This window comes from Lathamus discolor, chromosome 3 (assembly GCF_037157495.1).
Source record: "Lathamus discolor isolate bLatDis1 chromosome 3, bLatDis1.hap1, whole genome shotgun sequence".
Classification (NCBI taxonomy): domain Eukaryota; kingdom Metazoa; phylum Chordata; class Aves; order Psittaciformes; family Psittacidae; genus Lathamus; species Lathamus discolor.
The window spans coordinates 11,645,282-11,663,658 of NC_088886.1; the positions used below are offsets into that span (position 1 = coordinate 11,645,282).

General features: G+C 50.7%; 1 protein-coding gene across 1 annotated transcript in view; it reads left to right on the forward strand.

The window, feature by feature from the left end:
- The first annotated feature begins 3,897 nt into the window (after positions 1-3,897).
- Positions 3,898-18,377, forward strand: part of ZSWIM5 (zinc finger SWIM-type containing 5) — a 101,226-nt gene continuing 86,746 nt past the window's right edge. The window contains exon 1 of the mRNA XM_065673481.1: positions 3,898-4,579. Coding sequence (XP_065529553.1) covers positions 3,898-4,579 — 682 coding nt within the window. The remainder of the gene's footprint in view (positions 4,580-18,377) is intronic.

Below are 18,377 nucleotides of genomic sequence, written 5' to 3' on the forward strand. Positions count from 1 at the left end.
TAAACTCATTCATCCCAGAGCAGATACAGGGACATACAGGGACATACAGGCAAGCAGAGATGTTCCTATGTCAAAGTGAAGGTGAGAGCAGCCAATCCCACACTGTATCTATGAATTTAGCTTGTGCTTGGAGAGGGGAGATGGCACTTTTAGTCCTTGCATTTCTCTTTTGAGTACAATTTTGAGTCACACCTGAAGGAGGTCCCTGGGATTGTCAGTTGTGGAAAGTTTCATAAAATAACTGCCTGGCTAGCGAAAAGCAACTTTATTAGAGGCCCTGCTGAAAGAGGAGCACAGCAATAACTCAGCACTAATGAGTCAGTGGAGAATCCATGGGGGATTCAGACAGCTTGATGGCAAAAAGCTCCAGCTCAGGCTTGTGCTTTGTTGGAGACATTGCTGGGCACTGGAGAATCATGCTCTTTGTCTCTTCCTGGACACTAGATCCATAGGGATGCTAAGGAATAACTAGCCTAGGGAAAGATCCCTCTGCTCCTGAGTGCATTAAGGCAGCGGAGTTGTAGTCTGCATTACTCCCCATGTCCTTTCCCTCCTGCCTCTGCTCTGAATAGCACCATCAACACTGGAAAGGCTGAAAGAGCCATGCTTCCAATGAGTGCCTAGGACTGGAGCTTGGCTGCTGATAAGCCCGGTTTCGGCTGCTTCAGAGCAGCAAATCCTCTGGATGGCTGGAACAGGAGCTTGGTGGCTGCCTGCACTCTGCTACCTATCTCCTTTCCCATCGTTAGCTGGTCATAAAGCTTCTGCTGTGCTTCTATGTCTTCCTCTGTCATCAGAGGACTTCCTTGGTGGTCACTGAGTCTTGCAAAGCTCTACTGTCATCTCTGCAAGGCTCAGCCAGTGTTGGCACAACATTGACTGTTCAGAGGCAAAGCAACATCAAAGATGCATGGGAGCACCTGAGAGAGGGAACAATGCCCAGGGAAAGGCAGTCTTTCTGCTGAGGATGGGGTTTGGGCATGGTGGGGAGAGGAGAGCAGCTACACGAAGGTGTGCAGGTGGGAGCAGCCAAGGAGGGGGGATCCCCTTGGGGCACCTACCAGCACTTACCTTGTCTGCCACAGAGCAAAACACAGGTACCAGGAAACCCGCAGGGCATATCTCAGCAGCGCTCTTTTCCTCACCTTTTTTTAAGGCTCTTCAATTTAGTTTGTAGCAAGAGGAGTACATTTATTGTCCCACAGCTCCTGCAACTCAAAGCTGGGCTTCTGACTGAGCTGGCACCCAAAGAATTTCCCACGATATTGCACTGCAGTGCTGCCTAACTGCAGCATAGAGCCATGGGAGCTCCCTTTGGTCGGTAAGTTATCGAGCCAGGGACTCAAACCGAAATGCTTTCTGAGGCCAGCATGAGAATTCAGCACTGAATAATGCCAGCACTCAGGCCAGAAGAGCTGGAGCTGGTGGGTCACAGCATGGGCAGACCCTGACCAAACAGCCTTGAAGCCAGGAGGGATCCAGGGCTGCCAGTCGTAGAGGCTCAGCAAACGGCCAGGCTCAGGAAGGCGTGCGGTGAATTATTGATGTACCTGGTTCCAGGCTCTGAATGAGCAGCATCAGGGGCTGGGCGGGAGGCTGACATTTTGCATCCTTCCCCAGGGAGAAGAGGTCTGTCAGTGTTCTCTGGGAGGAGGAGAGCTCCCCCCCGCCTTGTGAAATTCAAGGCAGTAATGAAAAGCACGAGCAGGAATGGGGAGCAACAAATGTTCTGATGAAGAGGGAGAGGAAAAAGAGATTGATTTGTCTTTGAAATAACATACTAACTCCCCAGAGACAGGCTGGCCAGCCACTGCACTGACCTTGCTTTGATTTGAGTCTGGATTATATGTTTTATGCAGTGAAAAGTCAGCTCATTGGGAATGAATAACATCCCTGCCTGGGCTGAAGTCTAAAATCCTCTTTATTGGCATCGTCTGGGGATGACATAAGTAAGGACACTCAAGGTTGTCACTAGGTGAGCTCTGCAGACACTGGTGACAGAGGGACCATGCAAGCTGGGGTGCTGTGTCCCAGCTCCCATGCAGGCTCCCCCCTGCCTGAGCAGACCCGGCAGCTATGGGGAGATGCAGGTGCCGGCAGAAACTTCCGGGCAGTCAGGCTGCTGACACCGGAGCCTGCAGCCTCCATCATCGGGAGAGCTTAAGATCCTGTAGGACCGGTCTCTGCTGGGAAGATGAGCATTACTTTGGGGCAGGAGAGTGCTTCGGGATGGCCCCTTGAGGTCCCCCTGTGCAGCCAGGGAGGGGCAGAGGTGGATGAAGCCCTTCTCATCCCCGCAGGTCCCACCAGCACAGCAGCAGAGGTGATGGTGAGGGGCAAAGTGCTGCGCTGGCAAATGCTTCCTATGGCAACAATCCCTTACAGAGAGCAAAATGCCCTTCAGGGTTAAAGAAATAGGGATGTGATTCCTAGGGGAAACATAAACAAATCTGCGTGTAGCTGCTGCCTGAGGCCAGGCCCTGCTGCTGGTTAGCACTGATTACCTTGAACAAGAGCAGCTGCAGCAGTATGGAACACCTCAGCCTTCAAGGAAAACCTCTTCCTGACCTTCATCGATTAGCATGTGGTTTATTCTCTAAAATGGAGATCTCTCATTGCAGCAGCTCTGCCTGCTCTCACCGCCTGCCTGGGATCTGATTCCTTCCCTCCGGGTCCTGTTAGGGAGACCTTGGGCTTGGAGGTGCCTCGTGGCATAGCAAAGGTGCATAATTATTTCCTGTTCCCTAATTGCATCTCTCTGTTATTCCAGGAAATGTACTCTTGCTCTGTCAGTAAGAGTAAATAGGAGATCGCTGCAACAAGGGAGTAACCAGTAATGGTCTAGATGTGACTGAACTGCAGATAGAGAGGAATTGGTTCACAAAGCAGCGAGAATAACAGCAAGAAAACGAAACTGAGATCTGTGAGGTCAGCTCTCCCTCAGAGGTTTCTCACTTAAAATTGGGCAGGACAAAAGAATGGGAATGTATTTCTGTGCAAAATCCTGGGATGCTGTCCTGCTGGGCACAGCCCCAAAGCACCCAGCCCCTGGGTCAGCTCCCCGGGTTTTGGGCTGCCAAGTCAGGCAAGATGTGCTGAAAGACCTTGCTTTAGCGGAACCTCACCTAAGAGGACAGCAGAGCTGTCTGGAGGTCAGCACTTGCCTTGGGAGGCAGCTCCCAGGGGACGAGTGTGCCACAGGACCCGGTGTTCTCCCTGCACCCAAGGACGCTGCAGCGGAGCGTGGGATGAGCCTCTACTGCAGGGCTTCAAACGAACAAGCAAGCCCTGATGCTGCTGAAGGGTAGGGCTCTGCTGTCTGCTCCGCTACCCGGTGTAAATCCGTAGGTGATTTTGGGGTTAGGCTGGGCTTTGGGTCAGACCGGGCCTTGGGTCAGACCGGGTACCGCGGGGCTTGCAGCGAGAGCCGTGCCCAGCTCCTGTCCGACACCTCCGGTGGAGCGGGGCACATCCGGCCCCGCCGAGCCCCCTCACTCATCACAAGCTCGGCTGGCCTTGACACCCCGTTCCGCCAGCGCCGTGGGGATCTGCGGGCACCGGGCTTTCCCGTTCCCCGCCCTCCGAGCACCGGGGGCACAGCGTCCCCCTTGTGTCCCCCCTCTCGAATCGGACACCGCCAGCAGGGCACCGGGCCGGTCCCCCGGGGCTCCCCTTTGCCCCCCTGCCCCCGGCAGGTGCGGGTCGGAGAGGGGTCCGCCGGGAGCGGGGCGGGCAGGGGGCCGTGGGGCGGGCAGGGGGCCGCGGTGCGTCCCGCCCCGGCGGGGCCGGCTCCGGGCCGTCGGGACCACCCCCCGCAGTCTCCACCTCCGGTGCCCGCCCTCTCCCCCTCCTCCTCCCCGTCTCTCCTCCCCTCGCCCGGCTCAGTCGGTCGCAGCCATGGCGGAGGGAGGAGAGGGAGAGGAGCTGCTCCGCCCGCCGCTGCCCGCCGGCGCCCCGGGCCCCAAGCGCTTGTGCTCCCGGGCCTGCCCGGCGGGGGGCACCGGGGCCGTTCAGCCCCGTCCCGGGGCCGCAGGGGCCGGGGCGGGGCCCGGCGCGGGGGCCAGCGGGGCCCCTCCGGTTCTGGCCGGGTGCTGCCCCGCGGCGGCGGCGGGCACGGCGGGGGCGGTGGGGCCGGCGGCAGCGGCGGCGGGGCCGGGGGGCGGCGGCGGCGGCGAGGCGGGCAGCCTGCTGCAGCCCGAGTCGCTGCTGGACGCGGCGGCCAAGCGGGTGGCGGGGAGCTGGGCCTTCGAGCGGGTGGAGGGCCGCTTCCAGCGCATCCCCGAGCCCGTCCAGCGCCGCATCGTCTACTGGAGCTTCCCCCGCAGCGAGCGGCAGATCTGTATGTACTCCAGCTTCCAGCCCGGCCGCGCCGCCGCCGCCGCAGCATCCCCCGCCAGCGCCGCCGCGGGGGGACCCTCCGCCGCCGCTGCCCCCGCCGCGGCCGGTGAGGAGAGCCCGGCCGCCGGCCCGCCGCCGCCCGCCGCTGCCCCCGCCGCCGCGCCGCAGGGCGAGGGGCTGCCCTTCCGCCGCGGCATCCGCCTGCTGGAGACCGGCGCGGTGGACAACGTCCTGCAAGTGGGTGAGTGCCGCCGGGACGGGGCCCCGGGAGGCTTCTGTGTCCGCCTCCCCCCCCCCCCCCTTTCCCCTCCAAGCGCTTCAGCCTTTTGTCTGGCGCGGTTGTGGTTTGACAGGAAAATCCTGCCCCGGGGGCAGGGACCGCCTGGTGATCCGCTGGGAAGATGACGGCTGGCGGGTGGGAGGGAGGGCTGGGGGTAGCCCCCCCTCCTCATCCTCTCTCGGTTGGGTGCGTGTCCCCGGGTGTCACCGGTGACTGCCCGCAGCGCGGTCGCCGTCCATTCAGCCCGAGTGGGAAATAAAGACACGCCCCCCCCCCCGCCCCCGTTTCTCCCCAAGTGCCCGTCGGGGATTTGTGTGGAAGCCCCGCTCCGGTGTCCCCCTCACCCCGGAGCACCCGGACCGATGCTCCCATTGGGGTCCCGGCGCTTCCACCGGGAGATGGAGTTACCAACATAACGCATCTCCCCAACAGCTCCGAGCGTTTGTCTTTGTCTTCTCCATCACGGCTTTTTTTTTTCCCCTTGGAGAATCTCTAGGGGGGCATCTGTTCCCTGCTTTCCCTTTCCCAGCCCTCTGCCCGGACACCTTCAGAGGCACTGGTTGTTGGAGAAGGCAGGGGACAGTTGGGGTGATGAGTTGGGTGGACTGGTGGGTACCACTGGTGATGATCAGGGGCGGATGTGCGTGGCCTCTTTGCTCTCCTTTGGTGGCGAAGGGGCCGTGGGAATGGTGGTAGGAATAATGGCATCGTGTTTTCTCTCCATGGGCAGGTGGCTTTTGTGTGCACTGGCGGAGGGGGGTTGTTGGAGAGGAAATGTTCTTCCTCTTCCCCCATCCTTCTAGTCCCCATCTGAAATCCACCTTACATCCGTAAAGAGAAGCAAATCGTGGTGTTTTACGTATAATAATCCACTCGTGGTTGTTACTGGAAGTGATTGAAATGCGCCTTTCCATTAAAATGACATTCGGCTAGAATTTGTTTTGCAAATGTGAAATGTAAATTCATCTTGTGCCAGGGTATGGCGTGAATGAGTGAAGGGAGGGTGGTTTTTGTTGTAAGGAATGGTGAGTTGGGCTGTGTTTATTTAAAGAGCCCTTCTTCCTTTTGGGGACAAAAAAAAAACCCCTTGCTTTAAAAAAATCCGAATCCCATTTGGTACAGTTTACATCCAGAAGAGCTTTATCAAAACATTTTCCATTTGAGATGTGAAAATAGGAGACAGCAGAAGAATTCTCCTCCCACCTCTGAGGATATGCAGGGAAAATTCCTGTAGCACAAAAGGTTTTTCTCCGAGGATATGATTATACCCTTTTTTGGCTGAATTAATATTTTCTCAGGGCTGTGTTAAGATGATTAATTGTTCTGTTTAAAATACTTTAAACTTGAAACCAAATAATTCTTTTTTAGAAGGAGAGGAGTAGCTCTTCAGGAACTTTAAAATTAGGAGGGGAGGGAAAAGAATAGCTTGCTGTGGGCGATGCTTTATTGACCTGCCCACCGAGGTGTGGGTGCAGCGAGCAGCCGGCGTGGGAGATGGAGGCAGTGGTTGCCTAACCCCAGGGCTGGTTCTATACAAAGGAATTTTCCTGTTTTAATGAGCTTTTAAATTTCTTTACCTTTGAAACGTGGCTCTGACGAGGCTTTAGCCGATGCTGTGGAGGATCTGCGTGAGCACTGGGGTCAGGTGCGTGTGGGGCACACGGGGTATTCCCATCCCAAAGCGACATCCAGCGCTGCATCCAGCATCATGCGTGCCCCGTTTCCTTGCGCTCCCCCACTGCTGCTTTGGGCGAGCCAGAGGACGGTGAGGATGGTCCTGGCTCTGGTGTTTCATATCCCCTGACAAGTCTAAACCATCTCTCCAGCTTTGAAATCGGAGCTTGCTCCCATTGTCCTCAGAACCATCGTCTTTTTAGATGAAGCAGCATGTTCTGGAAGCGCTCGCTGCAAAGTCGCTGGGTGATTTATCCCTGTTTTTTACAGCCCAAGAGGGGCATGCGGGATGCTGGCTGTGGGAGTTTGCTTTAGGAGCAGGGGGGATTCAAGTCTTGGCTGTAGTGCAGGTCATCTTCGCATGGCAGCGGGTGGGTGATGCGGGGTCAGACACCTCAGGTTTTGTGCCTGGAGCAGCCTTGAGCTGGAGCAGGAAGATTTACATCAAACAAAAGGCTGTGAAGGGCTGAGTGTTTATCCGGGGAGGATGGAGGCATAGCTGAGATGTCCTCCGCCAACTTTCCACATCCATCCTGTGGATGCTGCTGGAAGGTGAGGTGGAAGAGCTCCAGCCACTGGAGACACAAACACTTTTGTGGCTGCGTGTGTGTGTTTGCAGTTAAGATAGGAACTTGGTTGTTGGCTTATATGGGAACCATTATGTCTTGGAAAAAAAATAAAACCCCAACCCTGGCTTGCTTGATGCTCGCCGGCGCTAAATCAAAACTACTGTTCCTCTCTAAGGATCCCTTTAATGGACACCGCCAGCTCCCGGCGTCACGACCTGAGGCTTGCACAGTTGAGATTTGCTGTTAATAAAGATCAGATGTTTGTACAGTTGTGTTTCTGACTCAGACCTGTGAAAGAAAAAAACCCAGAAGGATAGTACAGATGTGAAATTCCTGCTCTCTGTGGTTGGAAAAATCTCTTTGAAAAATTGAAAGCCAAGATCCAAGAGGAATGACCTTCTGGAGATGGAAGATGGTGTGGAGGGGTGAGGGTTGTACCCATGGGGATAAACTGCTTCGGGCTTCAGCTCCTTCGTGCTCACAAAGCTGGCAGGTCTGAGGAAAAACATATATGCCACATTATCAACCAATAATTCCTTCATGCTTAGTAAAACTTAAACGAGGCTTAAACCCTGATCTCACTGGAGTCATTAAATGGAATTTTTTTTTTCCCCTTGCTCAAAGAAAGATCTTGGATGTTGAACACAGGCATCTTTGTCTTCTTAAAAACTGCTTTATTATTATGTGTACAGATCCCGTCTTTGTGTGTGTGTGGTGTGTGGGTTTTTTTTCCCTTTTAATTTTTAGACAAATGACAAAAGCATGCAGGAAAGGAATGCAGAAATGCCAGGCTTAATATAAAGCATGCGACTGCACTGCATGCCGGGAATCCTAAAGGATACAAAACCTTTAACGACAGCGGTTAATTTTTAACAAGTTCGCTCGCATAAATATTTATGAACAAAAGTTTTTACACCATTATCTCTTGGGTTTTGGGAGAGAGAAAAGGCCTTTGGTGGATTTTGACAGTAGGCTGTGATCTGGCAGAACAAATTCACGCTTCTCGCCTGCGCTCCCTAGTATGGTATAATACGGCATAATGTGGTTTGGCCTCATCATCGCGGCTGCCAATGGGTGGGCGAGTGTCCGTGGCAGTTTGAGGTGGGAATTCTCCTTTCCCATTGCTTTCTGTGATTCCTTGTAAGAGGAAGCATCGAGCTTTGTGTTGTTCTTTGCGTTGTAACCAGCCTCTTAGGAACCTCCATGGTGTGTGTGCTCCTTCCCTGCAGATAAGCCTTTGTGCCCCAATGGGGAGGTATGCAGTCCAGCCATAAGTACATAGGCAGAATTTACTTTTGCTGTTAGAGCAACAATGAAGCAGGGCTTTAGAATGCAGAGGCTTTGTAAACACTTGGAGGGAGCCTGTGTTTTTCAGACCAGCAGTTAATTCTGAGTATTTTCTCTGATGCTGTGCAGGTCAGCCATGGATGTCCAGCTTTCCTAGTTGGACATCCAGGCACAAGGGATTTTCTGACCCTGCTTCAACAGCCTTCTGCCCGGGCAGAGGTTAAGCTAGGCCTGCTACCTGTAAATAATACCTACAAATGCGTTTTAAGTGCAAGAGTTTTGATTTGGAAGCTTTTTGCAACAGTATGGTTTTCAGCTTCTGTTGGTGGTGTATATTTGTAATGATGCCTATTGAAATGCAGCTTCAGGGGTAAAAATACCAATGGGTTCTTATGCTCTTAACGTGGTTGAAACTACTTTTGGCTCCCCCTTTTAGTTTCATTTAGATTTTATTTTAGTTTTTTCTAAAAATGCTTACTTTTAGGTGAGCATTTGGTTTCCCTCCCCTGTGCTGTGGTATGGGGCAGAGTCTAAATTTGTATCCAGTTGGTTTTAAAAGTCTATGTGGTGTGCTGCTTTATAGAGCTGTTTATTTGGGGGAAAACACTTTGATGGGGCTCTGAGGGCCGGTTGTGGTTGCTTTTGTTTTGTGTAAAGATCATTCTCTTCCTGGGTCTAGGTTTAAGGCTGTATCCAGCAAGAGCAGGTTTGAAAGGAATACCATGGGTCGCAAAATGTATTTATTTCATGTTGAAACCTGGTGTCCTGTGGCAGGGTGCTGCTGAGGGATTTAGTTCTTCTGTATACTCTCAGTTTTCAGGTGGGGTGGTTGTTGTACAACATGTCTCCAATTTGCTAATTAATTTTAACTTCATTTTTCTTTATGGGCAGAGCACTTTACCCTACCATATATATTAAAATACGTTAAACCACATAAAAGGGCCTGGCAGAGGTTCATTAGCCTTATCGTGATGGAAACTGAACACTTTAAATATGCATTAAACCCTTTACGCTTCTATTTTTTCTTTCCTTAACATAATTAAACCAGAGATCATCAGGCATTAAAACTTAGGATCTGTCTATTGCTGTTCCCTCATAGGTGAGATAGTTTTTGAGCGTGTTCTGGGACTGTATTACAGAACCTGCGATTGGAGGTGATGGAAACCACCAGGGTTTCTTGCTGGTAGTGCCGGGAGAGCTGACAGGGCTTTGACACCTGGAATTTTGCCCTGGTTTTTTTAAAGTGGATCTGTTTATTGGCTATGGGGTCTTTTTGAAGAGTCTAAACAGACCCTCTGAAGCTGGGACATCTCTTTTAATGAGGTGGGTAATTACTTCAAGCAAAACTCAGCTTAGAGGCTAGAGACCTGGGAAATAAAGCACAAGAGATGAAATCTTTAAGTTTGGCTTTAAGAGTAAGTAGGTTGGAAGTGTTTTTCAGTGTGACAAGTCCTGGTTTCTGGCTCGCGCAGGCAGTCGGAATTCGTTCTCTGCTTACCTGTGCTTTATAAAGCTTAGCCCAGGTAAGAAGCTGCTTTTCTCCACTTCCAGCTCGTGTGTCGTTCACAGCAGATTCTAATTTTGCCCACATCTAGGGGGAATCTTTTAGGAAACATGTAACTGTGCTAAAACCGCAATAACATAAACCACATGTGCCTGCGTGCTTTGTTTCTGAAGCTTTGTGCGAGGGAATGTGCTTCGCTGTTACTTGACGCTCGCTTTGATGTTCGATGTTTTATGATTAGTCCCTCTAACCTCAGATAGGACTTTTGGAAAGCTTAAATGAGTTTGTCTATGCAATAGCTCTGTAAAGTCACATTCAGCTGTGAATCATCTCTTGTGGTGTGTCAGCTTTTCGTTTTCCTTGGATACATATAGATTACGAAAAGAAAAAAACCTTTAGCTTTAGGGTGGGAGAAAGAATTTGTGGGCTGATGTGTTTCCTTGGCGCGTATGTGAGCCTAGCCCTGGAGGAGGACTTGGTCCATGGGGAGGTGACAAGCCTTTGGTGGTTTTGAGGTTATGTCCTGCTCCCCTTTCCCAGCAGGAGACCTGCTCCCATCTGGGGTTAGCCCATATGAATAGCATGGTCAACTTTGTGCTCGCATTCAGTTTTTAGGGGTTTTGCATTTAGGCGGCATGGGCAGCTCTGTGTTTAGTGGCCATGCGAGTTTCTCCATCACTGGAGTAGCCCCTGTAGGGATTTTGGGAGGAGCAGCATCTCTTCACTTTCTCAAGGCAGCCGAGCAGTGGGAGAAGGAGCCTTCATTTGCTCCCTGTCTTTTAGCAGTGCTTGTTTCTTCTGATGGGGTGGTGGATGAGGTTTGTTGGAGACCTGGGAAGGTGGGTGCTGGGTTCCCCTGCTGCTTTGCTCAGCAGGAGGCAGGTGATGGTTGAACCTGTGTTTCTCTATGGAGCTCCCTGTCTGTGGCTGATATTGGTGATTTTATTCTGCAAGTAGCTGGAGATACGGAATAGCTATCTTGAGGGTATTAAAATGAACTTACAGTATGTCCTGCCTTATATTTGATAATGTTTTGGGGAGGTTATGTCATGGGGCTGTCATACTCCTGGTTGTCTGGGAATGAGAGGAGGGGAGGAAAGCAGCTCCTCTCATAACTCGTTCCTGCCTCTACTTAGTTTTGGCTTTCCCTAGTATCGATAGAAATTGATGAAATTTCCGATGAAAATAAGAACTCAAAGGACACCAAACCTTAGCTACATTAATAAGTGTTGTAAGGCAAGTCTACCTTCTGGATGGAGCCGGGATGTGGGATAGTGGTGGGGAGTTCTCCCTGACTGCCTGCAGAGCTGGCAAAGCCTCAGAGATGCTTCCTCCATGCTTGGAAGAGCAGGACTGAGCCCCATTTTGTTTTTTTCCTGGTGTCCGTAAGAGAGGGTTTGATGTACGGACTTGAGCCCTGACTTGTGCCTTTGCAACAAGACTTGGGAAGGGGCCCGGTAACATCTCACAGAGAGACACAGGTTCTGCAAAACACTTCTTGGGGGATGTGTGTGGGAAAGCATCTTCATGGGTTCACAATGAAAGTCGCAGGAGTGAAAATTCAGATTTTAATGGCTTTTTTTTTTACCCTGATGTTTAAATATGAATAGATTGCACTTGGTGCAGGGAGTGTTTTATTAAATGCCGAGGAGTCACCTGTGCACACCACCACCGTGCAGCTCTCCAAATGGATTTTCTAGCTGCGTTTTAAGAGCATTTGCTTTTTTGTCTCAAGCTTACGGCTTAGGACTTTGTGCAGGATTGGGGTTAGGCCTTGTAAAATGGTGCATTTACAGTAATGCACAAATTAATAAAATCATGGGCTTTTTTTGTGTCACATCTTGCTTTCTAGGTGCACTTCTTTTTTTTTTTTTTCTCTGTAGAATTATTTAGGAAAAGACCTTGAAGATCATCGAGTCCAACCATTTGCATTAGCACTGCCGTGTGCATTAGCACTAAACCGTGTCACTGAGGGCCTCATCTACGTGGTTTTTTGAACACTTCCAGGGACGGTGATTCCACCACTGCCCTGGGCAGCCCGTTCCAATGCCTGACCACCGGGTCAAAATACCCATTAATATGCAGTGTAAACCTCCCCTGGCACAGACTGAGGCCGTTACCTCTTGTCCTGTCACTTGTTACTTGGGAGAGGAGACCAGCCACCTCCTCTCTCCATCCTCCTTTCAGGTAGTTGTAGAGAGGTCTCCGTTAAGCCTCCTTCACTGCTCTTCTCTGGACCTGCTCCAGCAACTCAGCATCTCTCTTGTAGTGAGGCTCTCGGAACTGGACGCAATCTTACTTCTCACATTAAAAACAAAGCCATGAATGCGCGCAGGAGGCAGATCTGCTGGGATGCCAGCTTGGAAAGGTTGCACGTGGATACGTTTGTCCAGCTTGTCATCTTACAAATGTCCTACTGCTGTCACCGCTGGGTTGAAATGGGAGAGGGGGGTCTGTGTCCCCCTTGGGTGCCTCCCTCATTGCTGGGTACCCGTAATGAGCTGCCTGCACCTATACCACCCAGCTCGTTTGACTGAGGGCTGCTAATCCTTACTGAGGTTCGTGCAGCAGGATGTGACATGGTATCTGCCTGGCTGCTGTCCTTGCACCTGGAGATGATGCCTGTGCCCTGCAGCTGCCGGCAGAGCGGGATTCCCCATGGAAATGCTGGAGACTTGGTGTCTGGGACCTTGGCAAGGTCAGGACAGGCTGTGCCTCCGCTCCGGATGCTGTCCAGTAGCCTTGGCCTCCATCCTTCAGCCGATGTTGGCATGTGGGTGACTGCTCAGGATGCCAGTAATAGCCAATACTCGGTGTTGGTGTTATGTGGTTGTTAAAGGCAGGGAGCTCCGGAGGTGCCACGTGCTGTGCCCTGGCTGCTCGGCTGCCTTGATGAAGATGAGTGCCCTGTCAAAGGGGTGGCAGAGCAACAAATGGGTTCCCGAGATAAATATAATTTGCATTAATGAACTGCAATGGCTTTGGATGCCAAATTAAAAGCAGTGCGTCTGGAGGATGACAAATAAATGTATTTTCTGCCTCACTTGCTGGTTCTCGTCTCTTTTGATTTTCTTTATCATCAGAAAGAGTTCTTTTAGGGTTTTTTTTAAGCCAGTTGTGTTTATTTTGGTAACAGTTCGTTGGCTGCTCTGTGTACAGAAGCTTTCTCTTGAAAGTACTGAAACTATATTAAAAGTGCTTTTGGCTGTCATCTTTTATTTTGCTTTGCCTTCGTTCTTCTCCCAAAGCTGGGTCGTTGCTGTATCAAATGCTCTGAAGCTGTCTGGTAGCATTTTCCCTGCGGTGCTCCGTATAAACTGGAAATAAAAAGGGAAGAAATTGCAGGATTTGGGTTTCTGCAGCTTTTTTTTCTCCCCTCTGTGTGTGTGTGTGTCCCATTGAAGTCTGAGCAGCTGCCTCCATCCGCACAGCCCGCTGATGGCATGCACAGATCTGTTTCTTGTGATTAAAAGGAGAAATAATACCCCAGTGTTTAGAGAGGGGCTGGGGGGTGTGCCTGTGTGTATGAGTAGTGCTTCTCCCCTCCTGCATGCTGCTGCCTGCTCCTGCCTGTTTGGCCCAAGGACCAAGTGAGCCAGCAGCCTGGCTGCGCCTCCCTGCATCCTTGTGGCTTTATATCCCTGCGAAGGAAGCATCCTGTGCCGTTTGTGGCGAGCTGCAGCATCCCCACCCGGGTGGGCTCCTCCATCCTGCACTGGCGACCTGCAGAGGCCCTGGGGTTTTTATTCTGTTCTAAGGATGTCGAAACATTTTGGTGGTGCTGCAGCCGCTCGCGACCGGTGTGGTTTGAAAAATACCCAGCAAGTGTCAAGCATCTGTCTGTGAAGGGGGAGGAAACTCCCCCCCCCCGTTATTATTTTCTCCCGATTGTCCTCGCTTGGTGTGGCTTTGGCTATTATGGGTGTGTAAAATAGAACTATATATGACCTTTTATCTTACAAGAAATAGGTTAAGCCATTTTTAAAGAAAGTGGTGGAGTCAGCAGTGCTGCTAAGGAGCTGCTTTCGCATGGTTGATAGGCTGTGAAGCTGTTCAATGGACTTTGGTTTCAGAGACAATATCTGTTTAAATTAATCTTTGTCAGATACATGCCACTGCAGACAATTCAAATTCCATTTGCTTTCTGATCTCATAACAAAAAAGCACCTTACACTGGTTCTTTTATTGTAAAATTAACTTTTGTCTGTGTGTCCTGGAAACAGGGGTGGCATAAAATCTAGTTAAAAGGCTCTGTTATAGGAGGATTCTGTTTCTTTGTACAAGGCAGACTTTTTTTTTTTCTCCCCCCGCTTCTTTCCCTTGCGTGCATTTAAAAAGAAGACCAGTGTTTGAGATAGATTAGGGAGAATGCCAGCAGATGGACCGATTCTGTTGTTGCTGCTGGCAACCATCTAAGCAGCCATTTTGAACAATGCTGATACCGGGGTACTGATAACACAAAGATGAGGATGGGATAAATATCCAGCTAGTCCCTTTCTCCCCGCCTGCTCCTCCTCCCTCCCTTTCACGCTGCCGCTGCAGCCCTGTTATTAGAGAACCCGATTGTTTCCAGAGAAATGCTTCATCCTCTTAGCTCGGCTGGTGGATGTCTGCTGTTGCTTATCGCCTTGGTTTTCCTCATGGTTGCTGGAGATACTGGCAGCTTGGCTTCTCCCAGGAGTGTGAACTGCATTGGGTCCAAAGGGGAATGGGATATTTGGGTACTTTGCAGGCTTGATGCTCTTTCCTCTACCCTAGTGAAGCATGAGGTGTTTGGTCCTTCCCATGTAAGTGGAGACAGTTTCCTTCTCTTCTTGTGCACATTTTAAGTGCTTAACATCAAAGTGCGATGGCATTTGGCAGATGACTTTAAAGTTTTAGGAGATGCACCATGACCTAAATGGGTTTGAGATTTCCTTTGTGCCAAAACGATTAGTGTGGGATTGTGATTCCAAATTAAGGGTATCCCTTTTGCACATATACTGGTCTCCACTTCTCCCACTGAGGTTGTCTGCTGGCTCTTGAGTATCAGGGTCAAGTTCATGTCCTGGACCTGCTGCTCTTGAGCTTCTTCAGATCTGTGTTCGTATCTGTTTGGACCGCTGCATTTTTAGCACTGGAATTAGTGGCCTTCTGTCTCTCTGTTCTGTTTCCCATCTCTAAGGAAATAACCATTTAATGGAGCAAGAAAACCCAAGCAAGCTTTACCTTTTCGTAGCAAATGACAAAAGGGATGTTTTGTGTTTTGCAGGAGAAGCTGGGCCCAAATGAATGTGGGGTTGTTCTTGGGAAACCTGCTGAGCTTTGCCCTGAGCTTTCTAGTGTAGCTCAGTCCTGAAAGTGTGATCCAGAGAGCTGGACGGGGGACATCACGTAGCCTTGGCCTTTTGGCACAAGAGCATCCATGAAGTGTGAAGTTGCTCAGTAGAGCTGCCAAGCATCTTGGATGGGAGAGGTGCCATTGGTGTCTGTGGTTTGGGATTGCTGTAGGAAGAGAAGGGGTGGGGGTTGGGAGACAATAGGTAGCCTTTGATTGCAGTTTGGTGTCCAAACATAGTGTGTAGGAATGACCTGTCCCCAGGTCCTCTCTAGGTAAGGCTGCCACGTTATGCGCTGCAACCCCTCTGCAGCGCTTCAGCCATCCGGGAGTGTGAAGTGAGCCAGGCAGCCAGAGCAGGCACGGTGATGGGAACGCCATGTAGTGTTGATACTGCTGCCTCTTGGTGAACTGCTCTGGATTAGGGATTTGCATCCGATTTCCAAATTGCAGGTCTTTAAAGTGTTCCTGGAGCTGTTGGGCCCCACGTGGGGAGCTGAAGGTGAGCAGCAATAAGCTGGTGTGTTCCTGCTGCCTTCCTTACATGGCTCTGCAGACCACAGGCTGAAAGTTTGACCTGCTCACATTGCAGCATTTCCGAGACCTTTATGTGTGAGGTGTTGCTCTTACTGCAGCTTTATTCCAGTTAAAACTTCTTTGGGGTTAAAAACTGCATGGATAAGTCTCAAAGAAATCTCTATAGAATAGAGTCATGGAACATATATCTAATTATACACAGTCGATGAAACTTTACTGTAAAGCAGCAGATGTAAGAATCAAAAAAAGGAGTTGGGCAAGCATTTTATGGTTTCCCTTTTTAATTTGTCCCCTCAGTCTGTTACATTTTGAGGTAAAGCTTGTATTTCTTTTTTCTTTTCCTGTTGGGAAGTATGCTCTTCTTCTTGAATCTCCCTTCTTCTAAGCCTGCCTTATTTGATACATAAGCTGTGCACTGGCCATATTTGACGTACTTGCTAAAGCAAGGGGCATCCAGCCTCAAAGTTAAAACATCAGGCTGTAAAATCCACTTTGGAAACATAAGGCTGCATTGGAAAGCTCTCTGAAGACTTGAACTGAGAGCCTGGGGGTCTCAGCAGGTTCTCAGTCCAAGTCTTGGCTGTCTCTAAGGTCAGCTGGCATCACTGAGAGAGGCCTCTAGCTCACTCAGAGGGCTCCAGTGCCTGGTATGGTCCCCAGCTGCCTCTTCTCATAATAGCTCCTGCTGTGTCGCTTGGCCTGTAGCATTAGAAAATACCTTCTGGAGACTAGAAGATGGGTGAGAAGAGAGTGCCTGTTTTAAGCAGATACCTTCTTTGAAAGGCGGTGAGTTGGAAGTGTGCTCTTCTGACCCCAGCTCATGATGAGGTTGGACCATAAAAGCTCCTGCAGGTTTCGCTGAGAGGAACCAATGTGTGATCAATTGTGATGGTGAACTCGGAGTCTTCTGGCGTGCTGCTTCTGTTCATTTGCTTCCCACTGTGGAAAATATTACTCACCAGCAACAGGCGCAAAGCAGGTGCTTGTGAGGATGACCAAGAATGAGCAGTGGGAGTGCTTTTAAACTTATGCCCTCTGAAATGATGCAGAGTGGAGCTTAGCCTAGTTGCTCTTTTCCAGAACCTCCTAGGTGGCATGGAAACGTCCTCTGCCTCCCCTTCCTAGAGCTCTCTGCATCTCTTAACTTCTCTTGAGTTTGACTCAGTCAGCTTTTGCTCTATGGACCTCATCCCACTACATAAAATTCAGGCTCTTTTAGCTAAACCCCCTTCAGATGTGCTAGATAGCAGATGGCTCTTTTGAGATGGAGGAGCATGTTCAGACAGGGGTTTGTGAGGTTGCTGGTTTCAGAGCCAGGACATAACACCTTGCTGTTAAAACCTGCCTGCAGCCCTCTATGATACAAGGAGAGTGGCTTCTGAAATCACCTCACCCAGTGAATGGCAAAGAGCACCACGTCCTTGCTTTCTTCTGCTTTATGGTCGGTGCGGATGGGGAGGTGATTGGCAAGGTCAGGCTGTTCCCATGCGGGTGAGGTGTTCTGGGAGCAAGTATTTGCTTTTTCATTTGGAAGTTACTGGTTACTTATGAAAAGATGGTTTCTGGTCACCTCTAACCACATAACTGGGGGCATATGGGAAGAGTGGGTACCTTCAGGTGCATCACTCTGCCCACTTTGAGTCACAGCCCTCGCACAGCACAAACATCTGTGTCCACATGCAGCACAGTGATGTGTTTTGAAAGATTCCCGTGCCTTGTGCCTTGCTTCAGCTGGAGGTTATTTGCTGGTGGCTCACGGTGGGCTGCCTTCCCCATGGGGAACCTGAGGGGCAACTGAAGTGTGTTATAACTGGTGCTGTGCTTGCTGGGAGAGGGAACAGAGGTAAACTTTGCTCTGTTGCCTTTCAGTCTGTGTTGTGATAAAAATCTGCTGTTAGTTAGGCTCTGGAAAACTGAAAACGTACAAAACCTGGCCAGGATGAAGATGAATGATTAGATGTTCCTAACCATGGCTCAGCTTCTCGACTTCCACTGTAAAAATGGGGTGGGTGATGTGGGGGAATGACTTCATGGGTGTTGTCCAAATTTGCTTGAAAGCACTCGTTTTCCAAGAAGAGTGAGCTTCAGGGAGCTGAGGGCTCTTCTAAAACCACCGATGCTCTGCTCTGTTCTGCACTTGAGCAATGCATGTGAAATAAGGCTTAGGTGGAAAGGACCAAGCTAAATGAAGCCAGTGCAGGGAATCAGAATTGTGTTTCACTGGGGACCTGCTCCTGGGTGGATGGAGAGTTCAGACATCACAGGTTCCCTCTGCTGCTGTTGTCACCCAGTGCTCCTAGTGCCAGCCTCTCCAGGGATTTGCAGAGGGGCTTAGCACGCATGGTTCCTCATGTGGGGACACTGTGTTTTGAAGAGCATCCTGAATGGGAGATTGATGCTTTCCTTCGGGATTCCTTTGCTCCCTGTGTTCCCTGTATCCAAAAGAGGCAGAAGCCAGTGGTGAGGCTTTCCGTTGCCTGCCTGCCTGGTTTTTGGCTTGTTTCTGATGACTCCTAGCTCAGCCCAGAGCCTGCAGTTCAAGTGCTGTGGGAAGGACTGGTGCCTAAGAGGGCATTTTTCCCTCCCCACCCATCGCCACCCCCACGCCCTGGTGAGCCACACGAAGGTTTCCTGGACTGTGAGGTTTGATGAACCATTAACCTAAAAATGCCCTGAGTAGCAAGAAAATGTTTCCAAGGTCTAAAACGTCTTGCAGAGCTTCAGAAGTGGGAATGGGAGCTGTGGTTTGCCTGAGCGGCCCTTCTTGCTCCTGGCTCTGCTGCGACCTGGCTTGGCTTTGTGGGTGCAAGGGTATGTTTGGGATCTTGCAGAGACGGGAAGGCAGCCCTCCAGGGCTGGGTCAGCCAGAGG